Genomic DNA, 21,838 nt, shown 5'->3' with positions numbered 1-21,838 from the left:
GTAGGATCATGTGCAAAGGCCTGTAGCTAGAGGGAACCAGCATCCTGGAAGGGAAGAAAAAGCGACTGGCCAGGATGGAGAAAGCAAAGTGGATGGTGGTGCAGGATGAAGCTGAAAAGTGAGCAAGGCCAGTTTGTACAGCGTGGCTAGTTTTAAATACTTGTTTTCAGGTGCCAGATCTTCTGAGGTAGAATCCCAGATCTTTCACTTGCTAGGTATGAAGCTTAAGCAAGCTCTTGAATCTTTTCTATGTCTTGAGTTCCTCATCTATTAAGTGAAGATAATAATGTTATCTCCCCACAAGAGTTGTTAGGATTAAATCAGCAATAAAATATTAGAATTTATTATTTATCATATTTTATTTGCATTATATTATTATGTATTATATATGATAGCATTATACTATTGTCATTTAGGTTGATTGATTGATTGATTGAATTAGTGCGAGCTGAGGGAGAGAAGCTGAGAGAGAATCTCAAGTAGGTTCTATGTGTAGTGTGGAGCCTGATGTGGGGCTCAGTCCCATGACCCTGGGATCATGACCTGAGACAAAATCAAGAGTGGGATGCTCAACTGACTGAGCTACCCAGATGCCACTGTTTATTTTGTTTTAATTAAGAGGAGAGACTTAAATGTGTTGTTTACTTGCAAGGCAACAATATAGTATGAAGAAAAGATGATGAAAAAAGAAGGAAAGGGTAAAACTATAGGTTAGTGTTTCTGAATAGATAAAATGGGGTGGGATTAAATGCACAGGAGAATTAATTACTCTTAGATAGGATCAGGCACTCGATTGGAATAGATGATTAGATTTGATTATGGGAGGATGAGGAAATTTTATTCTAATTGCTTCTTTTTAAGTGAAGAAGAAGCTAAGCAAGGGTCAAGAGTGAGCAGGGGTTACTGGAAACTTGAAGACAGAGAAGAAGGTAGGAATACTTTTCTGAAATGAGACTTAATTGGCCAAGGAATGTAGTATGCTAGGCATTATGGAGAGCCTATCTGAGGTTTGTAAATAGGACTTTAAAGGAAGACCAGTTTTGAGGCTTTTATGTAGGCTTAGTTACAGGAACAGAGCAGATAAGAGTTGTATTTAATTAGTTTTATAATTTTATCAGTGGAGTATGTTGAAGGAAGAAAGGGACAAAGGGAACTAGAAATATTTATGTACTGGATGTTTGTACCCCCAAAATTTATAATGTTGAAATTCTAGCCCTGCAGGAATGTCTTTGAAGAAAGGGTCTGTGAAGAGGTGATAAAGGTTACATGAAGTCATAGTGTTGGGGCCTTAATCTGATAAGACTAGTGCTCTTGTAAGAAGAATAAGAGTTATTAGAATTCTCTCTTTCTCTCTGCCCTTGTGTATGTTCACTCAGAAGAAAGGCTACATAAGGACTCTAGGAAAAAGTCAGACATCTACAGGCTGTGAGGAGTTCTAACACAAACCCAACCCTGCCAGACCTTAATCTCAACTTCTAGCCTCCAGAACTAGAGAAATTTCTGTTGTTTAAGCCCTCCAGCCTATGGTATTTTGTTATAGCAGCCTGAGAAGACTAATACACCACAGGAGTAAATTGGAGGGAAAAGGGGACAAGATATCTGAAAATATATGCAAGGAAGTGAATATAATGATGGACCCTGAAGTCTAACCAGATAAGGAGTGTACTGAACATGGTGATAGGGATGAATGTTCGATAGCATAAGTTATTTGATAGAGAGACAGAGCATGAGCAGGAGAGGGAAAGAGAAAGGGAGGCACAGAATCCAAAGCAGGCTCCAGGCTCTGAGCTGCCAGCACAGAACCCAATGTGGGGCTCCAACTCACAAACTGTTAGATCATGATCTGAGCCGGAGTTCGATGCCTAACTAACTGAGCCACCTAGGTGCTCCTGGATAGTATAAGTTAAATAAGGTCAGTGGATTGAAAGTCTTCGTGCACTTGGTGGATTAACTGGAAAATAGGATTATAGTGGAGTAGGATGTTTGACACTGAGATTATGGAATAGATGTCTCACTGGTAATGGCAAAGTCTAGGAGTATGACTGTAAATGGAAGACAGAGTCATTGAAGGCGAGGACTTAGAGAACTGAGAAACCAAGATATTGAATGGACTGTCTATATATATGGATGTTGGAATCAATAAGAATATTTACTGGAGGAGTGATGGAGAGAAAGATGGAAGTTCAAAGGGTAAAATATTCAAGGAGTAGATGCAGATATAAGTACATAGATTTGAGTGATATTTAGAAGGAAAATCAACAGCAATTGGTCATGAATTAAAATTAAATTGAGGAAGGCTTGTGAGATGGAGCCATTAAGGATAACTTATTGGTTTCTGTCTTTAGCCACTGGATGAATCATGTTATCATTGGTAAGTTTGAGAAGATCCAGAGTTTGATCATGGATGTATTGAATGTGAGGTGAACTTTAAAGTGAGTATTTAAGTAAAAATATTAAGTATGCAGTCATATTTTGTTCTGGTTCAGTGGTGGGATTATCCTGGAGAGAGAAATCTGTGAAGTATCTGATGATGGGTGGTAGTTGAATCCACAAGAGTGGTGGCATTGACTCCAAGGTCAGTGTGGAAAGAGGAGAGAAGTCTAAGACTGGATCCTGAGTAATTTCATTATTTAAAGAGCAAGCTGATGAGTATCAACACTCAAGGGAAACATTAGGAAATGGAAAGAGAAATAAATAAACCTGGGGAGCATCAAATCATAGAAGTTAAGAGAAGAAAGTGTTTTTGAAAAGACTATATAACCAATAGCATTTAAAACTGACAAGGATCCAGGTAGGCTGAAAGCATAAAAATGTGTTTGGATTTAGTGACATGGAAGCCATTGATAACCTTAGTAAAAACTTACTGGACTAAGGAAGTGGAAAATAAATTAGAGCTAGGTAATTGAGGAAGAGGTGAAGACAAGGAGAAAGGAGACAGAAAGGTAGACCACCATTTCAAAAAATTTGCTTGCTAAAAGGGAAGAAAAGTGTGGCAGTTGGAGGGATCAGTGGGATGGAGGTATATAGAATATTGTATAAATGTGTATATTTGTATGGTTTTGGTTTATATATATATATATGTAGTATTTTAAATATGGTGGTAACTTGAGCTTATTTAAATCTCATATATGAAATATATAATATATAGGAAAATATATATAATATGTGATAATATGACATATATGACATGTAATATAATATAATGTAATATATAATAAATTTGGACTTTAATATGAATGTAATATGTTAGTGAGAAAAACATAAATGATGGTGAAAAAGTAGGAGGGAGTGGGATCCTAACCACAGGTGGTAAAATAGATTTTAGGAGGGCTAACACTTCCTCTACTATAACAGGAGGCAAAGGGAGTCAGAGTGCCACAGCGTTCAGTCTCAGCCATCTTACTGTGTTTATCTTTTCTCTCTGTGTATGATCTAATCCTTTTTTACAAGAAGTATTGGGAGGTGGGGTGGATGCAGCAGTCTTTATACGTTCAAAGTAGCAGTAAAACACAAGGAGAACATCAGCTCTCTCTTGTACTGCATGCAGGGTTGCGAGGTGTGAGAGGAGAAGCAGCTACTACTTGAACAAATTGTGGAAGAAGCAGCCCTGCTAGACTTCAGCTAAGGAAAGAGGGGCACTCATAAAAAACATGGAAAATGCGAGGGAGGTTGCTGTTAATAAGAACACAGGGAAGCTTTGGATGGACCATAATGCCTAAGAAAGTGTTTATTATTGCAAGATAATTTTCAACCCCAAATCAAGCAGTTTCAGAAGCAGTTAAGCAGAATGGTGGAGGTTACTGTGGAAGATTATAAAGTGAAAGGCAAACCCCTCTTTCAAGGGATTTGGTTGTATGAGAGAAGATAGAATTCAATTCTCTTCTGCTTTTTTCCCCTCTATAGTCTAGTTAATTATTTATGTGATTTTATTTCCATCCTGTTCTTTAACATGATTTCTATTCAGATTGATTGTTTTTGTACATAATACTTTTTTAAATATTTAAATACGTTTTTATTTAAATTCCTGTTACCTACAGTATAATATTTGTACTTAATACTTTATAAAATCCTTTCTTCTGAGTCATTGTCCCTATTTTTCCTCTTGCCCAAAATACCCTTTAAATAATTTCTTTACCTTTGTGAACACAGTTCTTCCTATAAGACCAATTCAAATCTATCTCTCAACTTTCTCTTTGGTTTATTTTTTTCTCATTATGAAATAATTAATATTTGTTGTAAAACCATTTGGAAAAGACATGAAATTATAAATTTAAACTAACCTACATGATACCATCACTCAGATATATCATACTGTGTCTATTATTTTTAACACTTAATATTCCCAAAGTTGATGTCTTTGTGTTCTACTTAATATTCATAGTAACATTTTAATGACTGTCTAATATTCCATGGTATAGATGTACCATGATTCATTTAAACATTCTTCTAATATTAGCTAACTTAGATAATTCCCATTTTTTTCCTATTGTAAATAAAACATTATCTTCCATATAAATACTTGTCTACAAAATTCACAACACCTTTAGGGCAAAAATCCATTAAGTATATTAGTAATTCAAAAGGTAAATGGTTTTTAAAGGCTTTAAATATATAGAGATGGATTATTTTTCGGGAAGGCTATAATATATTATCTTCTTCTAAGCGGCATTTATGAGGGTATAAAGTCCCATTCCATTGTCAGTATAGAGTATTGAAAAAAAATTCCAATTTCTTGAGTGGAAAAATATTTTTCTATTAGAATTTAGTTTGCTTTTATTTGATAATTGATTTAGTTGAATATTTTTTCTTATTGATCAGTGAATTTTTTTCTTCTTTTTATTGTCTGTCCATGCCCTTTACCTGTAAAACATACTACTTTTAATTGAATTGTAAAAGATCATTAGTATCGTGAATCCAATTACAGAAAATCATTACATGCTTATTATATTGTCTTGTATTGTATGTGTTGTTTTACCAAACAGGATGTTTGCACCTATCATAATATTTACTTTATCTATCCTCAGATGTCCAATAGCACACTAAGACCTCACTCTACAATCTTAAATTTTCGGTCTCTTCAGTCTTGTGTGGTTCATTAATAGTTCTCTCATATTAGTCTTTTTTTGCCAGACAGATAGTAAGTACCTTAAGAGCAATAGGAGGAGAGGCACCTGGGTGGCTTAGTTGGTTAAGCGTCTGACTTTCGCTTAGGTCATGATCTAACGGTTCGTGGGTTCGAGCCCCACGTTGGGCTCTGTGCTGACTTCCAGCTCAGAGCCTGGAGCCTGTTTCAGTCTGTGACTCCCTCTGTCTCTGACCCTCCCCTGCTCATGCTGTCTCTCTCTCCTAGAAATTAAAAAAAAAAAAAAAAAAAGAACAATACAAGGAAATATGTTTACCACCATTTCTACATTTGTAATTGATAATGATTTATTTGACTTCTAATTTGTTTCTGAGATGATCATTAGGTATATGCTCATCAAAATATATAGCAAATTAACTCAATGTATTTTGTTTACCATAACATTCTAGAAAATTTATGTAAATTTATGTATATTTAAAGTCCTAGGAATAAATTATTTTTTGATATTATCTGTACGATAGTAGTAAGATTTGGTTAAAAAATATCCCTAGGGCATATTAAAATTATGTCAAAAGTTTTAGGTCTCTATATTAAAGAAATATCTTTTGAGTATGTACTTGAATCATACCTAAGTGAAAGGTGGTGTGAACCATCTGATGAATGATTTTTTTTTTTTTTCACATTAAGCAACCCAACTTTTCTGAGCATGCTGGCTTTGTAAGGATTTATAGTTCCTTGCCTTCATGCTGGAGTTACTTCAGCTTTCCGTGATGCATTCCAACTAATCTGGAGGTTAAGGCATTCCTTGATCATGGATAGATCTGATTGCTACTCAGCCCTGGAATTCTTTATAAAATTCCAGAATGTGGGCTAGAAATTGACTTAGGGAATCCAATAAAGTTGCAAGTCTTGGCAGTCATCCAAGCTGAATTTATAGACTGGAAGAAATATGGGCTTTCCATTGTTCTCTTTTTCACCTTTCTGGGGTTTCTTTTGTGTGTATGTGAGTGTGTGAGTATAAATTTATCATTTTGCTGACAATGGAATGGAAATAAGCATTAAGAGTATCCAGCTAAAGAATTTTTACTTTGGATCTTCCCTGTCTTTCCAAATTTTGACCCAAACCTGCACCAAGAGTGAATTTCTTCTCACTCTGTAGGATGTTGTTGTCATAAAATAAGAAGTTGTTCTTGAAAATGAATTATGCTAGGGTAACAGCTGACCTGCATATTTACCAGTTAGGTACAACTCCCAAATCCCTGTTCTTCCCCTGGCTCTGTGGGAGCCTTCTTTTTGAGACATGACCTGAGAAAATGTGATCATATATATTGTTTCTGTTCATTCTGTGAACTGACAATAGGGGTAAGAAATCAAGCTCTGAAACTTCTTACACCCTTGAATCTTTTCGTGTGTGCCTGATGCTCTGTAGCACATGGAGATGCAAGCCATCCTCCCATATCTGATCACTGAAAACCTGTCTTGTTTTTACAGAATGGGTTTGCTGTTGTAAGGCCCCCAGGCCATCATGCTGAAGAATCCACAGCCATGTAAGTACCAGGGACTGTTGCCCATCTCCAAGCGCCACGGTTCCTGGCGGTCACCTGCCCTGTGCATGTCTCTGAAGCCTCTAATTGTTAGCAGATGGACTGAAAAATCTTGCAAGGTACTCCCAGAAGCAGATTTATGGCTTCAGAGATCATATAGCATTTTAAAAAATGCTCTGAACATTATTTATAATGGTTTTCCTGGCTGATTTGCTTTCTTATTTCTCTGTTCTTCTCTATTCCGCAGGGGGTTCTGCTTTTTTAATTCAGTTGCAATTACCGCCAAATACTTGAGAGACCAGCTAAATATAAGCAAGATATTGATTGTAGATCTGGTATGTATTCCTGGCCAGAGCTGCATTTTCAGTGACTCTAGATAAAAGGGAATGAATTTGTATTTCTTTGTTACGTTGTCCTGCTTTTAGCACTTGCAAACAACTGAAGGGTGCGTTTCCTTTGAATGTGGAAACTCATTAAATTCGGGATTGCAGTTCTGAAACCATAAACATTCACGTTTCACTTTCATGGTGTTAACTGCAATTTAATGAGAAGAAGGCGCAGATCAGGGCAACTTTTATGATCCTTAAATGAATTGATACTTCCACAGTTAAAATAACCCAACAGAACCTGAATTTACTTTTCCCTGCAGAATATAGACTTTAAATAGTCAGATGTGCTGGAAAGAATGCTGTTGCTTTGGTAACCAATTGGCCACTTCCCCTGGTTAGCAATCATGTTGCTTGTTGTGCAACAGTGGTATTATTAAAACAAGTCAGCATGTCATTCTTTCTGAAAGATCTCAGATCATGTATGCCAGTTTGGGATGACTCCCGGCAGAAACCTTGAGTGATTAAAAGTCAGAGGCATTAGATTAGTCTTGCATTTTAACATAATGCATTCTTACACAATAGAGTTATAATTTGTTTAACAAATGGTTTGTTTAAATGCAGATGACACTTGGCATGTTGTCTATAGTATATTCATGAATAATGAGCTGGAGATCTGCCCCATACAAAAAGGCCAACCCAGGAAAGGGTGAAAGAAAACTGACTGGTGATTTATGAGCCCCGTTTTCAGTTTGCCTCCAGTTCACGAGGAGGTGTAATAGGTTGTCTGACAAAGCATAGACAGGAAATGAACCCTGGCATCCAAAGCGAACCTGCTACATCTGCACTTAATTAATTTTTGCAGGTGATAAAAGATTTAAAGGCAAAATATGTTAAAAGTTTTTTTTGAAGTGCAAGGCTTAATAGTCTAAATCTTGTTCATATCTGCACTCATAATTAAATCTTATTGGGAAGTCGTGGCCTCACCATCCAGCCCTCTGATTCAGTTAAGCAAGCACACTAAAGGGTTTTAGAAAGCATGAACAAAGCCATGTGAAGAAATACTTAGTTAAATTGAAATGAAGATAAAAGGAATGAAAGGCTGATAACCATTTCTAATGCTTGGTATGACACACATACTGTATGGTAGCCTTCCCACAAGCACTTTGGTGCTGAAAACTTTCCATGTATTTTCGAAATACACTTGAGTTTCACTGTAGGTCATAGTTCACCATTAAAGAAATGTGTTGAAGATCTAGATATACTACAGCAGCAAGGTCTTAAAGGTCTTAAAATTATAAAATTTAGAACATCAGTACTTGTATTCCCATGTACACACAAAATGACATTTTCAATAATTGATAATTATAGATTTATGTGATTTATAAGATGGCAAATTTAAAAAGTAATTTAATATGTTTCTAGTACCATGAAGATAAGCCAAAAACTTGATTAAGACCAAGAATTGTAGGAACATTTTTCTAAGTTTTTAAAATTTGTCAAAATTATCCAGGAAGGAGACTGGTAAACTGTTTGTCCTATCCTTAAAACTCTTTTAGTATTAATTTCTAAGGAATCTCCCCTGCTACATTTTATGATTCTGTGAAGATAATCACTAAATGTTAAGGTCCCTTTGAAAACACATTTGTGATATCCAGATTCTAAAGTAGTGAATTGTACAATAGACTTAAAAGCTGAAATGCCTTGCTTGTGATACTTTGTACATCACAGAATTTATATATAAAATTTGGTTTTTATATATATATAATATATATCTATATTAAATATCTAATGTTTATATTCTTCTATATTAATATAAGACTGCTCTAGATAACTCAGCCTGATTTGTAAAACAAGTTGTTTGGTAGCTCCAAGAATGCCTATAAGCTTACTGCCTTTGATTATAAACTTGCTCTATTATCCAATCGTAAAGGATACTGATTTCTCAGCAGGCTATAGTAGAGAAGTTTCTGTTTCAAATCCTCCAAATATATGAAGTTCTGTCCAAAGGGTTGCCTCTGAGATCACCACCAGCCCGCATATTCTAACTTTCAAGTCTTCCAAATTCTGCAGCTGCAGGGATACTTTGAGGAAATTCCCTTGTTTCTTCCAGCTGCCGAGAAGGAAGTTTTAAAGTGCCACGTGGCGCAGAGACATCCGTTCTCCCTGGCTGACAGGTCTATTCTGCAAGTTAGCAAAGGAGAAGTGAAGGTTCTTCAATGGCAAAAGAATTTCATTCCTGCATATCTGAAGTTACTAACTTTAGGCCAATCATTGTGAACTAGCTCCACAGATTCTTGGACCAACAGAGGGCAAAACTACTCCATTGTCCAGCAGCTAGTTTCAGCATTTTTATATGCCTAGTAAGTAGAGATCCAGAGCTCTAATTTACCTCCTATTTGGAGCCACAGTCAAATTCAGAGGCGTTGAGTATTTTGCACAGGAATGATTCTAGTCGATCTGTGGAGCTTATTTATTCCAGTTCCTCTTCTGGGGAAGATTCCAGAGACATTCAGAGTGGTGAGGAGAGGGAGCAGGTGCACTTGCTTTTCAACTCCCAAGAGACTGTTCATTGTGTTCAGGGCATGAACTGTCCCAGAAAGTAGGATTTGCCTGCATGACACAGGTAGCTTTTATGCAATGTGACTTTCAATTGAAAATAATACATTTTAGACTTTCTTCATTAAAAATTCACTTCAAATGTCCTTAGATTTTGGTCAAGTCTATTTTTAGGCAAGCACCAAATTTGACAAAAAATTGTCACAAGTGCCTGTACTAAATAATTATAGTGATATTAGCTGGTCAAATATATGATTTATTTAAAGCTATTTAACACCATATGAAACATATTGGTCCTAAATCCTTATAGAATATAAATCTTCACAATATATTTTAACCAGTAAAATATTGAAATGATTTTTCAGCATTTCTCAGTAAATCTTAGAAAATTTTGAGGCATTTAATGATTTAATTTATCTCATTACTATAGTAATTCCTCACAATCACCAATAATTTTTCTTATATGAGTCTAGTATATATTCGTTGCCATGGAAAGTCTTCATATCATACCTGAGTAGTAAGTACTCTTTATAAATATTTTACAGCAGAGAAAGCTGAAAAAGTATTCTCAAGGTTATATTATAAATTGTTGCCCCAAACAAAAAGCATATTTGAACTTGTCTTTATTCCTAAATACTTTGTGAATATGAACATGGAATCAAAAATTTATCCAAGTATTTTTAGAATGGGTATGTGTATTTTAATGATATCTGTTGGATCCTTATTATACACTAGGCAAGACTATATTTCTTATTCAGAAATGTATGCAATAAGCACCCACCACATTTTTCAAGAACAAATGATTTTATATCTAAGATAATTTATCATCTTTTATTTCACCTTCTTAAAAAGCCTTCATAATATCACTAAACAAAAGTAATCAATTCCTTATTTTTCTGGTTTTCAAAATGTAGACCCATTTAGGGCAAGAACAAATTTTTCTTCCAATGCTGACTTAAACTTCTGTCAGGTAGTAAAAATGCAAATATTCCTTCATTACTGTTTTTCATAATATTCTGTTTGCTCATCCTCTAGGTATCCAGTAGCAAAGTCAAAAGACATTGTGAATTAGTTTCATTTTTGTTCGCATAAAGGACAATATCTATGCTATTTCTGCCTTTTTTTTTTTAACATTCAGAAATTGCTGGATTAATATATTTTCAGTAAGCTAATTTTTCCCCTGATGTGTATGCCTTCAGCCAGAACAAGTTTCTGGATGCATACCTTCCCCAATATTTTGTGATTCCTTAATTGATTTTGGATATGTGTATAATATAAAAGGAGGAGACAATTAGTATGTGTCTAAACTGTGGATAGCATGCTTAGTGCAGGCTTTCAGAATCCAACAAAGGGAGGCTTTGGTGGTCTTTAGTGAGAGAGTTCTGGGCTGGAGGTTGAAGTGAAGACAAGTTAAATAAACCTCAATACGGAGCAATGATGACCACCAGTCTTACTTCACAGATTTGCTAAGAGGATCAAAGAGGTAATTAATGTTAAGTGAAAGTGTAAATTGGCCTTGGGAGTAAGAAGTGGATTCAAGATCCAGTCTTGCACCTTTTCCTCTGTATAGTCTTAGTAAATTACTGAAAACTCTCTGAACCTCAGTCTACTTATCTTTTAAAAACCTCATACACTTTGTTAAATAATCCATTCAGGCTATTTAATATAACGCCTGACACAAAATTTGTAGGGATCATTGTTGAAACTAGTAGGATTTTTACTGATATAAAATAAAGTACAATATAAGTATGTAGTTACAAGTGACTAAAGCTTTAATAAAACTTGAAATTATATATGTTGCACATGTATCACTAATATTATTTTGATTACAAATATATAGATTATTCACTTTTGAGAGTTATCTGTTTTGTTCAAGAAATATTAGGAATCATATTAATTGAGATTAACACTTGAGTTCTTTAATTTAAAAATGATATTAGTTTTATTTTTCCCATTTCTTTTATCATTTCCAGCATATATCTATCTCATAAAACAGTAGAACCAAATAATTGTTAGGTATTAAATCATTATCATATACGAATATCTTAAGAATTTTTTTCTTTCATTTTAATGACATGGGCTTTTTTTTTTTCTTCGTAGGAAGGGGAGTATGGTGTGGGGAAAGAAAAAAGAGAAGGAAGGAGGGTGGGGAGGAGAATCATGATATAATATTAAAATTAGGCAGATTGGACAAGGTTGCATAAAGCTCCATGCCATCCTTCTGCATTGGCCCAAATGATTTAATAGCTGATGAGCTCATGCTCCTGTGTCTTCGACTCTTGCCGTCACAATTTTACAAAAATAAAGTATGAAGTCCTCTTTGCATCTGGCGTCTCTTTTGAAGTGATTCTAACTGCTGAGGGATTGCTAACTGAACTGAATGCTCCAAGAAAGCCAATTTACTCAGCTGGTTGCAAAGCCTTTGACCTTAATGGTGGGACTTGGCAAATCAATGCATACACGTATGTTTAGTGTTCTGTCAAGAATTGCGAAAATGCTCTGTAAGCCATAGATCCTTCTGCAAAATACTAGTTTGTAGTTTAAACATTAGTCTTTCTTCAGAGGCCAATGAGGCTAGTTAATTAAGCCTGAGGGGTTATGAACTGTTGGCAGTTAATAAGTCATAAAATTCCTCCATAAAACAGGATGCGAGATTCCATCACTGAAGCAAAGAGTACAAAGGGCCGGTGTATAAATATCTAATTGTACCAAAGGACTGGGCTTTCTCAGTGACTGCTCATCTGGAGTCTCCAGGGCATGTTCGCTGTGGTTTCCTGATTTTTAGAAGCCAGTTTAAAAAATGAGTGCATTAAAGGGTAATTTGCCTGAAAGTTCAGGAAGTAAAGGGGGTGGTGTGGAAGCAAGTTGAATGGGAGAAAGAGGGACATGGTGAGAAGACAGAAAACGAGGAGGGTGGGGTAGAAAGGGAACTAGAAATAAGAAAAGTTGTCTCCACACAGAGTTAGACATGACTGTATTTGTCATCTGTTTTCTTTTCCCTGTAGGATGTTCACCATGGAAATGGTACACAGCAGGCCTTTTATGCTGACCCCAGCATCCTGTATATTTCACTCCATCGCTATGATGAAGGGAACTTTTTCCCTGGCAGTGGAGCCCCAAATGAGGTTCGGTTTATTTCTTTAGAGCCCCACTTTTATTTTTATCTTTCAGGTAATTGCATTGCATGATTACCCCTAATTTTCTTGTCCTTTGCTGGTGTTTTAAATTACACGAGATTACTGAATTGTCCCATGGGACCAAGAACCAGTGCAGAACAAGTGCATAACCCAGAGCACTGGTTGTCAAGCAAGGTTGGGCTGATTTGACATGTTGTTTGATGTTTATTTCAAGAGCTCACATGTGTTTGTTTTTCTCTCCTCTTGCTTTCTTCCCTGCACCCTCCTCTGCCCACTGTGTTGTGGTTTTTTTTCTTCCTAGGTTGGAACAGGCCTTGGAGAAGGATACAATATAAATATTGCCTGGACAGGTGGCCTTGATCCCCCCATGGGAGATATTGAGTATCTTGAAGCATTCAGGTTGGTACTTGTTTTTCTGAGAGTGGCAAATTAGAAAACAAATGTCCACTGAAACACCACCAATTGTAAAAGAGAAATGTAAGTTTTAAATAAGGAAAAGTGGATTAAGGAGCCATTTCATCAGAGCTATAGAAAATGCTTGGTTTAGGGGATCTGGATATTGCTACAAAGCCACATGAAGAATATGTGTAAGAAAAAAAGGTATGTCAAGACCTACTTGTAGTTATATAGGAGTATAGCCAATGCCAAGCATGCTATCCTCCTTTGCAAAAAAGAAAAGGGAAAAAAATTACTAAGCAGTTCTGGGAACTTCTGCCTATTGTAACATGTTGTGATTTAGAATAGACGTTAGCATATTAGATGCTCTGAAAAGTCCTTTGTTACCTACTTAACTTTGTTGAACAGGCATTTCCCAAACTTCACTGGACTAGATTCCCTTTTGCACATAGCACCGCTCAGCATTCTTGGTTCTGAAGAGCTAGCTCACTTTTGGAATGCTGGCCTTGGCAATCTCATTTCATGGTAGAGTAAATGACTTTTCTCTTTCATAATATATATATTTTCCCTCTCACATTGAAACATCAAATGATTCTCTGTATTTAAGAGTCTCTTATGGTTTGCCTCCCTCTCTGTTTGAAACTATTTTTTTCCCTTCCCTCTACTCTTTGTCCTCTGTTAAGTTTCCCTAATCCCGCATATGAGTGAAAACATACGACATTTGTCTTTCTGTGACTGACTTATTTCACTTAGCATAATACCCTCCAGTTCTGTCCACATTGTTGCACATGGCAAGATTCCATTCTTTCTCATTGCCAAGTAGGTTTCCATTGTATATATATAAACTGCATGTCAAACTGAGAGTTGATGGGGGAAAGGAGGAAGGGGAAATTGGGTGATAGGCATTGAAGAGGGCACTTGTTGGGATGAGCACTGGGTGTTGTATGTAAGCGTCGTATCATGGGAATCTACTCCCAAAGCCAAGAGCACACTGTATACATTGTACATTAGCTAACTTGATAACAAATTATATTTAAAAATATGAATTTAAAAAGTCAGCTGATTAATTCATTGTTTTCAGTCTCTCTACAAAATGTAACCTGGGGTCGCCTGGGTGGCTCAGTCGGTTAAGCGTCCGACTTCAGCTCAGGTCATGATCTCATGGTTCGTGGGTTCAAGCCCCGCATCAGGCTCTGTGCAGGCAGCTAGCTAAGAGCCTGGAGCCTGCTTCAGATTCTGTGTCTCCTTTTCTCCCTGACCCTCCCCTGCTCACGCTGTCTCTCTCTCTCTCTCTCTCAGAAATAAATAAAACATTAAAAATTTTTAAAAAATGTATGCAGTAATTGAAAGGTATATTTATATATACATATTATATTCTGCTACTTTGTCCTTCTAAACAAAGAACTTTTAAAATTAATTCAAGAAAAGCAACAAATTAAGGCGCACGTGAGTGGCTTAGGCACTTAAGTGTCCGACTTCGGCTCAGGTCATGATCTCACAGTTCGTGGGTTCGAGCCCCATGTCGGGCTCTGTGCTGACAGCTAGCTTAGAGCCTGGAGCCTACTTTAGATTCTGTATCTCCCTCTCTCTGACCCTTCACTGCTAATGATCTCTCTCTCTTTCAGAAATAAATAAAACACTAAAAAAAAAAAAGAAATGCAACAAATTAAGAGCTTCCTTTAGGATATGGAGTGTTTTGTTTTTTTTTAAGACATTTATTCTCTGGCATTAAAAAGTATTTTCAGTCCTTGTAAAGGACTGTTTTAAGGAGAAATATTAAATTAAGTCAGTATTACCCCACTTGGCAAGATTTTAGGAAATTTTAACCTATTGGTAATGCATGATTTGGGAGGTGTTTTGTTTAGTGTAAAGCAAAAACAAACAACTGCATAGGAAATCTTAGAAGCATTATTTTTAAATNAGCCTGGAGCCTGCTTCAGATTCTGTGTCTCCTTTTCTCCCTGACCCTCCCCTGCTCACGCTGTCTCTCTCTCTCTCTCTCTCAGAAATAAATAAAACATTAAAAATTTTTAAAAAATGTATGCAGTAATTGAAAGGTATATTTATATATACATATTATATTCTGCTACTTTGTCCTTCTAAACAAAGAACTTTTAAAATTAATTCAAGAAAAGCAACAAATTAAGGCGCACGTGAGTGGCTTAGGCACTTAAGTGTCCGACTTCGGCTCAGGTCATGATCTCACAGTTCGTGGGTTCGAGCCCCATGTCGGGCTCTGTGCTGACAGCTAGCTTAGAGCCTGGAGCCTACTTTAGATTCTGTATCTCCCTCTCTCTGACCCTTCACTGCTAATGATCTCTCTCTCTTTCAGAAATAAATAAAACACTAAAAAAAAAAAAGAAATGCAACAAATTAAGAGCTTCCTTTAGGATATGGAGTGTTTTGTTTTTTTTTAAGACATTTATTCTCTGGCATTAAAAAGTATTTTCAGTCCTTGTAAAGGACTGTTTTAAGGAGAAATATTAAATTAAGTCAGTATTACCCCACTTGGCAAGATTTTAGGAAATTTTAACCTATTGGTAATGCATGATTTGGGAGGTGTTTTGTTTAGTGTAAAGCAAAAACAAACAACTGCATAGGAAATCTTAGAAGCATTATTTTTAAATTTACCATTTATAAATTTCTAAGGGGAAAATACTACTGATGATGTATTTGAAACTTAAGGATATAATAAGGAAATTCTTCTACAAGTTAAGTTTTGGTGAGTTTCTGCTGTCCTTTATATCATTCATACTTCAAATTCTCATTTCAGTCATTTTTCATTTGCAAACAGGTCCAGGAAAATGATAGAAAATCACTATTTTCAAAAAATACATTAAAAATAAATATGTTTAAGAGTGCCTGGGTTGGTTCAGTCAGTTGAGTGTCCAACTCTTGATTTTGGCTCAGGTCATAAGATCAAGCCCCATGTTGGGCTCTGCATGGAACATGGAGCTGCTTACGATTCTCTCTCTCTCTCTGCCCTTCTCCTTTGCTTGCTCTCCTTCTTTCTAAAATAAAATGTAGGTACCTGGGTGGCTCAGTTGACTAAGCGTCTGACTTCGGCTCAGGTCATGATCTCACGGTTCATGGGTTCCAGCCCCACATGGGGCTCTGCTCTGACAGCTCAGAGCCTGGAGCCTGCTTGGAATTTTGTCTCTCTCTCTTTCTGTCCCTTCCCCACTCATGCTCTGGCTCTTGCTCTCTCAAAACAAAAAATAAATAAAACATTTAAAAAATGTGTTTAAAGAACCCCTTTGAACACAACAGTTTCATTATATAATGTGAAAACATGTTAAGTATACATTATTTATTTTTTTTTTTAATGAAATGGTAAGCAAATCAAGTGCTCCTAAAAGTGACTGTATGTCCTCAAGAGTGGTACCTGGAATGCCTGGAATGCAGACACTTTATATTAGCAAACTTTTCTAAACTTCCCAGTGCAATCACCATATCTTGCTCACTTATAGGAGAAGCAATATTATTTAGCTAGGCTGAAGAAATGTAAAATTTTAGCTTTTAAAGTTCATAGTTATTTAGACACTACATTTAAAACAATAATTCTGTTAATTTTAAACTGTACTAATTCTTTTTGCCATTCAACTTGTATGACTAGAATTATTTGTGAACTTGTTATAGAGGAATCAAGAAAATAAATCATCCATTCTAAAACATTCATAGAACGCATCTTGTACACCAGGCACAGTGATGAATGCTTGGAATTTTTAGCTGACTTGCTCAAAGATCATAAAAGTAATACATACTATTCTAGAGAACAAATGTGCTTAGACATAGAGAGGATAAAATAATGAACTCTTTCTGAGGGGTTTCAGGAAAAGCTTCATCAAGTTTTGTTGGACCTGTGCTTTCAAGGATGAGTGGGAGTTTTCAAGGGGTAAAGCAGTTGGAGTGGGGGGCACTCATACTAAGCAGAGAAAACAGACTGTAAAAAGCATGAAGTCATGAAATGATCTTGCTCTCCTGGCTTAAGGGTGTAAGGGATGGGACTGACTAACAGGAATATGGATCATACTCCATAAACTCTTGTTGGGAAAGAATTGCCCATATGAATATATAAATTCCTTTCTAATCTGGGCCTTTATTGAGATAAACTCCAAAAACATTTTTTTATGTAGTATTACTTTATAAGCTACTTATACTTCTTAATACAACCCTTGTTTCCCAGTATTAAAACTGAAGATCTTTCTGGCATCCATTTGTGGGTGCAGGATATGAAGATGGAGGAAAAAGTAAATGGGGCCTTTTCTTCTTAATTTTTAATTGTTGATGGATGGTGATAGTGTCTTTGGAGGGAAAGCCTCTCTCTTTGAATCTGTAGGAGGATATAAGATGGCCGCTTATTTTACCAAATTTTTTCACATATATTATTCTTGTGGTTTCTATTATGTGCTTTTTCTATGGCAAAAAGAATATTGCAGGCAAATGAAAAAATTTCACGTTTCCTATAAACTTTAAAAATAATTTTAAAAGTTAAATAGAATATGTAAATTAGTTCATGTAACTAGTTATTTCTTCCATGCAGTTATCGCTCATCCCTAAAATAATTGAAGGATATATTTAAGGTTTTTCATAAGTTTTAAAAATATTCAGTAATATCAGATATCTTTTATGTTGAACTCAAGTGTATTTCAAGCCTATCATTTCATAAAATAATTATGGCACTCTTTATTGAGGTATTTTTTAAAAAAAATTTTAATGTTTATTTATTTTGGAGAAAGAGAGCGCATGAGCAGCGAGAGGGAACACAGAATGTGAAGCAGGCTCCAGGCTCTAAGCTGTCAGCACAGAGCCCAATGCAGTACTCAAACACGGACCATGCGATCATGACCTGAGCCCAGGTTGGATGGTTAAATGACTGAGCCACCCAGGCGCCTCCTCCTTTTTTTCAATGTTTATTTATTGAGGTTTTAAATGCAGGGTCCTAGAAGAGAAATTTTATAAACATTATGGCTAATTTTTAAATGGTTTGTATAAGCCACAAAACTACTAAGTATATGGGCCATAACGTGAATTCAGTTTATGGCTCTTAAAATTTCTGTCATACTACATTGCTACTCTTCTCTATTATACATTACTTAAAAGACTAAGGAATTATAAAGCACAGTGAACGTTTACCACAGTATAAGCTGTTAACCTCTAATCTAAGTCATAAATGTCTAGTACACAGCATGGCAGAAAAGAGCCATTCAGCAACTCTGGCTGGATGAATCAATGAATAAATGAATGCGTTAAAGACAAAGGAAATGATACTGGCTACAGTAGAAGCATTGGAAACCCCTGGTATTAAGTCACCCAAGCAAAAAATGTAAAACCTAACTATCTCTTGGCCCCTCAAGGAGTATACTTTACAAGGAACTTTGAATACTCATTCATTTGGTTATAATATTGTCAGAAGTCTTCTCTTCATTTAATAAATAATTTATTGAATGCCTGCTAAGCAGTATCTGTTTCAATCTCTTCAGACTCTTTCAGTCTCTTCAAAATATTTTTCCAGTTGTTCTGTCTCAACTATAGTCCCTGGATGAGCACTGGATGCATTATTTTTTCTAAAGGTTAATTCTTCAAGAGTTCTTCAAATGTTTATGTGATTATTTATAAAGTACCATTTAAATTGTTTATAGTGTGCAGGACACAATATCTCATGCTCCTAATTAAATCTAATGAAGTTGTCATCTCCAGGTGTTTTAAAAAAATTAGGAACAATTTCCATTGTGGAAGTAGGACACTAGTAGTTCTTGAAATTTTGCCTGTTTTATTCAGTAAGTAAATGAATGAGTGAATAAATGACAATCCTTTGTGGCTTTTTAATTTCAAAAATGAAGTAGAGGCCCCTTAAATTCAGAAGGTTTTGTTGAAATAGTAAATGACTCACTTGACATACACTGAATCCTAGCTAAGAGAGTAGACTAGAACTGTTGATTTGGGTTCCTTAGATACAAACAAGCTGTGATTTAAAAAATAACAACTCGTCAAGCCAGTATGTTATAGTCTGTAGTACCATAATTAATATTTGTAAGTGGTGAGGATTTCCAAAAGACAAAGTATAAGTAGTAGTTAGTTATTAAGGAGTATTCACTTTGGGGGAAAAGTCTGACCCAGAATGATTCTATTTCACTGAGATTGTTAGTATGGCAGCTAAGAAAGGGGATTTTAGAGAGTTTTCTAATCTAGAAAATATCTACTCAATTTTTGTGGTTCTTTTTTTCTTTATTGACTTATGAAGTATCTCTAATCAAAGTATTTGTATATATAAATATGGTGTTTGCTACAATACTTAGGCCACATGACCAAGTAGAATGTTTAAAAATTAGTATGGTTGTTAACATCATACAAGCAGTCCAATCATTTGAGTAAATTCATAGTCCAAATAGCCTGTATCTTTTTCTCCTGTCTTTGGTTTGTACCTGTTTGCTTTAATGACATAAACAAATTGAAAATTCATTAATACAAGACTGTGACTTGAAACTTGACTAGAATAGCATGGTTATTTTCAGTTCATCAAACTGTTGGTTCTGTTCTAGATGCAGCATCTTTAAAATAGGAACCATGGCTTTCTATGATTCTTTCCCAACTATGGCAAAAATTTTTTAAAAATACACACTTGAGAACAAAGAATTAAGCCCTTTATTATTCATAAAGCAAAGTGTTCCTTAGACAGCTAGTCAGTAATTTTGGTCATAGGACATAAATAAGTACAATATTTTATTTTCTTTCTTTGTTATTTAAGCAAACATGTCATTACTGTTCTAATTTTAGAGGACTGACATCTAAATATTCTTGTCATATGTAATTGGTTCTAAACTCTGTCTGAGAAATGAGATAAGACTAATGAGTATGTATGTTCGTTCTTGTTAGTAATGATAACTAAGTAAGTATATTTATGGTTATTGTTCTTATTTTTATCATATTTTAATATAATTTAATGCTAAGAGAATAGAAAGTAATATAATTGTAAAAAGAACATAGTGATAATAATAGCATAGACTATTTATTTGTTAGTTGCTTATTTCTTTTCATCTTTACAAGTCGGTGAGCTAAGTGCTCCCAATTGCTAGGTGAGGATACCAACCCCCTTTTGAGTTTCAGTAGGTTTCCTGATGTCCCACAGCTTGTAAATGGTGATCAGGGTCTCGGTGGCATTAAGTGTGAATGTGGAGACACTACTCCTTTGGCCCTAAGCTATAAGCTATAGTTCTCTATCAAGAGTAGGAGTGACAAAACAATAATATAGTGAGAAATTCTTTGCAAATACATTTTAGTCTGTCTAACATTTGGTTTGGACATCTAAATTGGTAACACTTCTAAAATTGAAATTAACTCCTAGATTTTCACTACCCTTATATAATAACTCCAAGCCACTTTTCTTTGTGCCTTTTTACTTCATCTGACATAATAAGAGGACCTATCAAATGAAACCCCTATATTTTTTTCCCTTTTTATAATCAGGCTATTTACAATGGGAAATATATGTGTTCCTTCTTTGTTAAAAGGAATATTTTCTTCTTATATGTACATTTAGATTTTTTTAGTAAGTAATTGAACTTGAGAAATATCAAATTAAATTTTAATGGAATATAGAATGATAAATTAACTTTTAGATCCAATTTTGAAATAAAGAATGATTTGTTGTCATCTAAAAATCATACTCAATAGTACAAAAATGATTTGGGGTCTTATTTTGTCTGTAAGAGCTGTGGTTGATGCATCCTAGTCTTGAAATGGATTCTCAATTGTTAGTGACAACCAAATATATTATACTCATGAGTGTGTATATTTTCCCAAGGATGTTGGAGAAATTTTGGGAAAGACGGTGGAATTTCTTGAAACAATTTGCCAGTATGAAATACTGTACATATCAAATTGGCCCTACTACCATCTTTCCCAGACCATTTATCATAGCTTACAAATCAAGCCCACATTTTCTCTTTCCGAAAGACTTGGCTAATAAAGAAGATGTGGGCTTCAAATCTGAACTTGTCAATCAGTCTTGGGAACAAAGCAGTAATGATTTTCATCTATTGATATTTTATTTCAATGAAGAGCAATGCATTTGAATTTACTGCTGGTTTGATGGACACTTTTATTTATTGTCCAGATTCTTTTCTTTATATTCAGCATGTAGAGATGTTTCAAGAAGTTTTATCAGAACAGGTCAGAAGAAAAAGATCCATAGGAATAAATTTTAGAAAGCTGTCAGCTCTATCTGCTCTTTAGTTTTAGCAATAAGTATAGTTTAACAACATTTTTTCTCTTTCATCTGTGCAACATATTGTACCAATTTTCATCAAAAAATTACAATTTCTATAGGTGTGTGTCTCTAGATACCCTTAGAATTCTGCTCTTTGACCCTAGGAGTAAATTGATCTTATGCACACCTGTCTTCCTCAGGAAACTTGCAAACTTCATTTTTGAGCTGAGCATCAAAGAGATATGATATTATTAGACAGTATAGAGCTCAGGTAAAAAGTCCAGGCAGTATCTTGAAGTGGTTGAAGTTTTGAAAGGTAAATTATATTATCTGCATTGAAGAACTATTTAAAGTAGTTCAAATGCTCCAACATAGTTTTTATTATTATTTAAAAAGGTCAAATCCACTGTAAAAATTTTAAGACAACATTTTTCCCTTCTGAGTTAGAAATTTTAAAGCCAAAAATTTCCAGGAACTTGTGTAGCAATTATATAGTTTTCCAAATAATAAGGACTAATTAAAAGAGTAGCTATGTTCAATTAAATCTTTGCCCTAGCAGTTCTAGGAAAGAAAGCAATTTGCGT

General features: G+C 35.2%; 1 protein-coding gene across 1 annotated transcript in view; it reads left to right on the top strand.

Annotated features, from left to right (window-relative positions):
- HDAC9 (histone deacetylase 9) overlaps positions 1-21,838 on the top strand; it is a 908,040-nt gene that overhangs the window by 718,073 nt on the left and 168,129 nt on the right. The window contains exons 20-23 of the mRNA XM_077757662.1: positions 6,575-6,630; positions 6,875-6,962; positions 12,518-12,637; positions 12,951-13,048. Coding sequence (XP_077613788.1) covers positions 6,575-6,630; positions 6,875-6,962; positions 12,518-12,637; positions 12,951-13,048 — 362 coding nt within the window. The remainder of the gene's footprint in view (positions 1-6,574; positions 6,631-6,874; positions 6,963-12,517; positions 12,638-12,950; positions 13,049-21,838) is intronic.

The sequence above is a fragment of the Crocuta crocuta genome, unplaced genomic scaffold (assembly GCF_008692635.1).
Source record: "Crocuta crocuta isolate KB4526 unplaced genomic scaffold, BGI_CrCroc_1.0 scaffold62, whole genome shotgun sequence".
NCBI classification, from domain to species: Eukaryota; Metazoa; Chordata; class Mammalia; order Carnivora; family Hyaenidae; genus Crocuta; species Crocuta crocuta.
The sequence above is the reverse complement of the archived record's forward strand: the minus strand, read 5'-3'. Positions and strand labels throughout refer to the sequence as shown.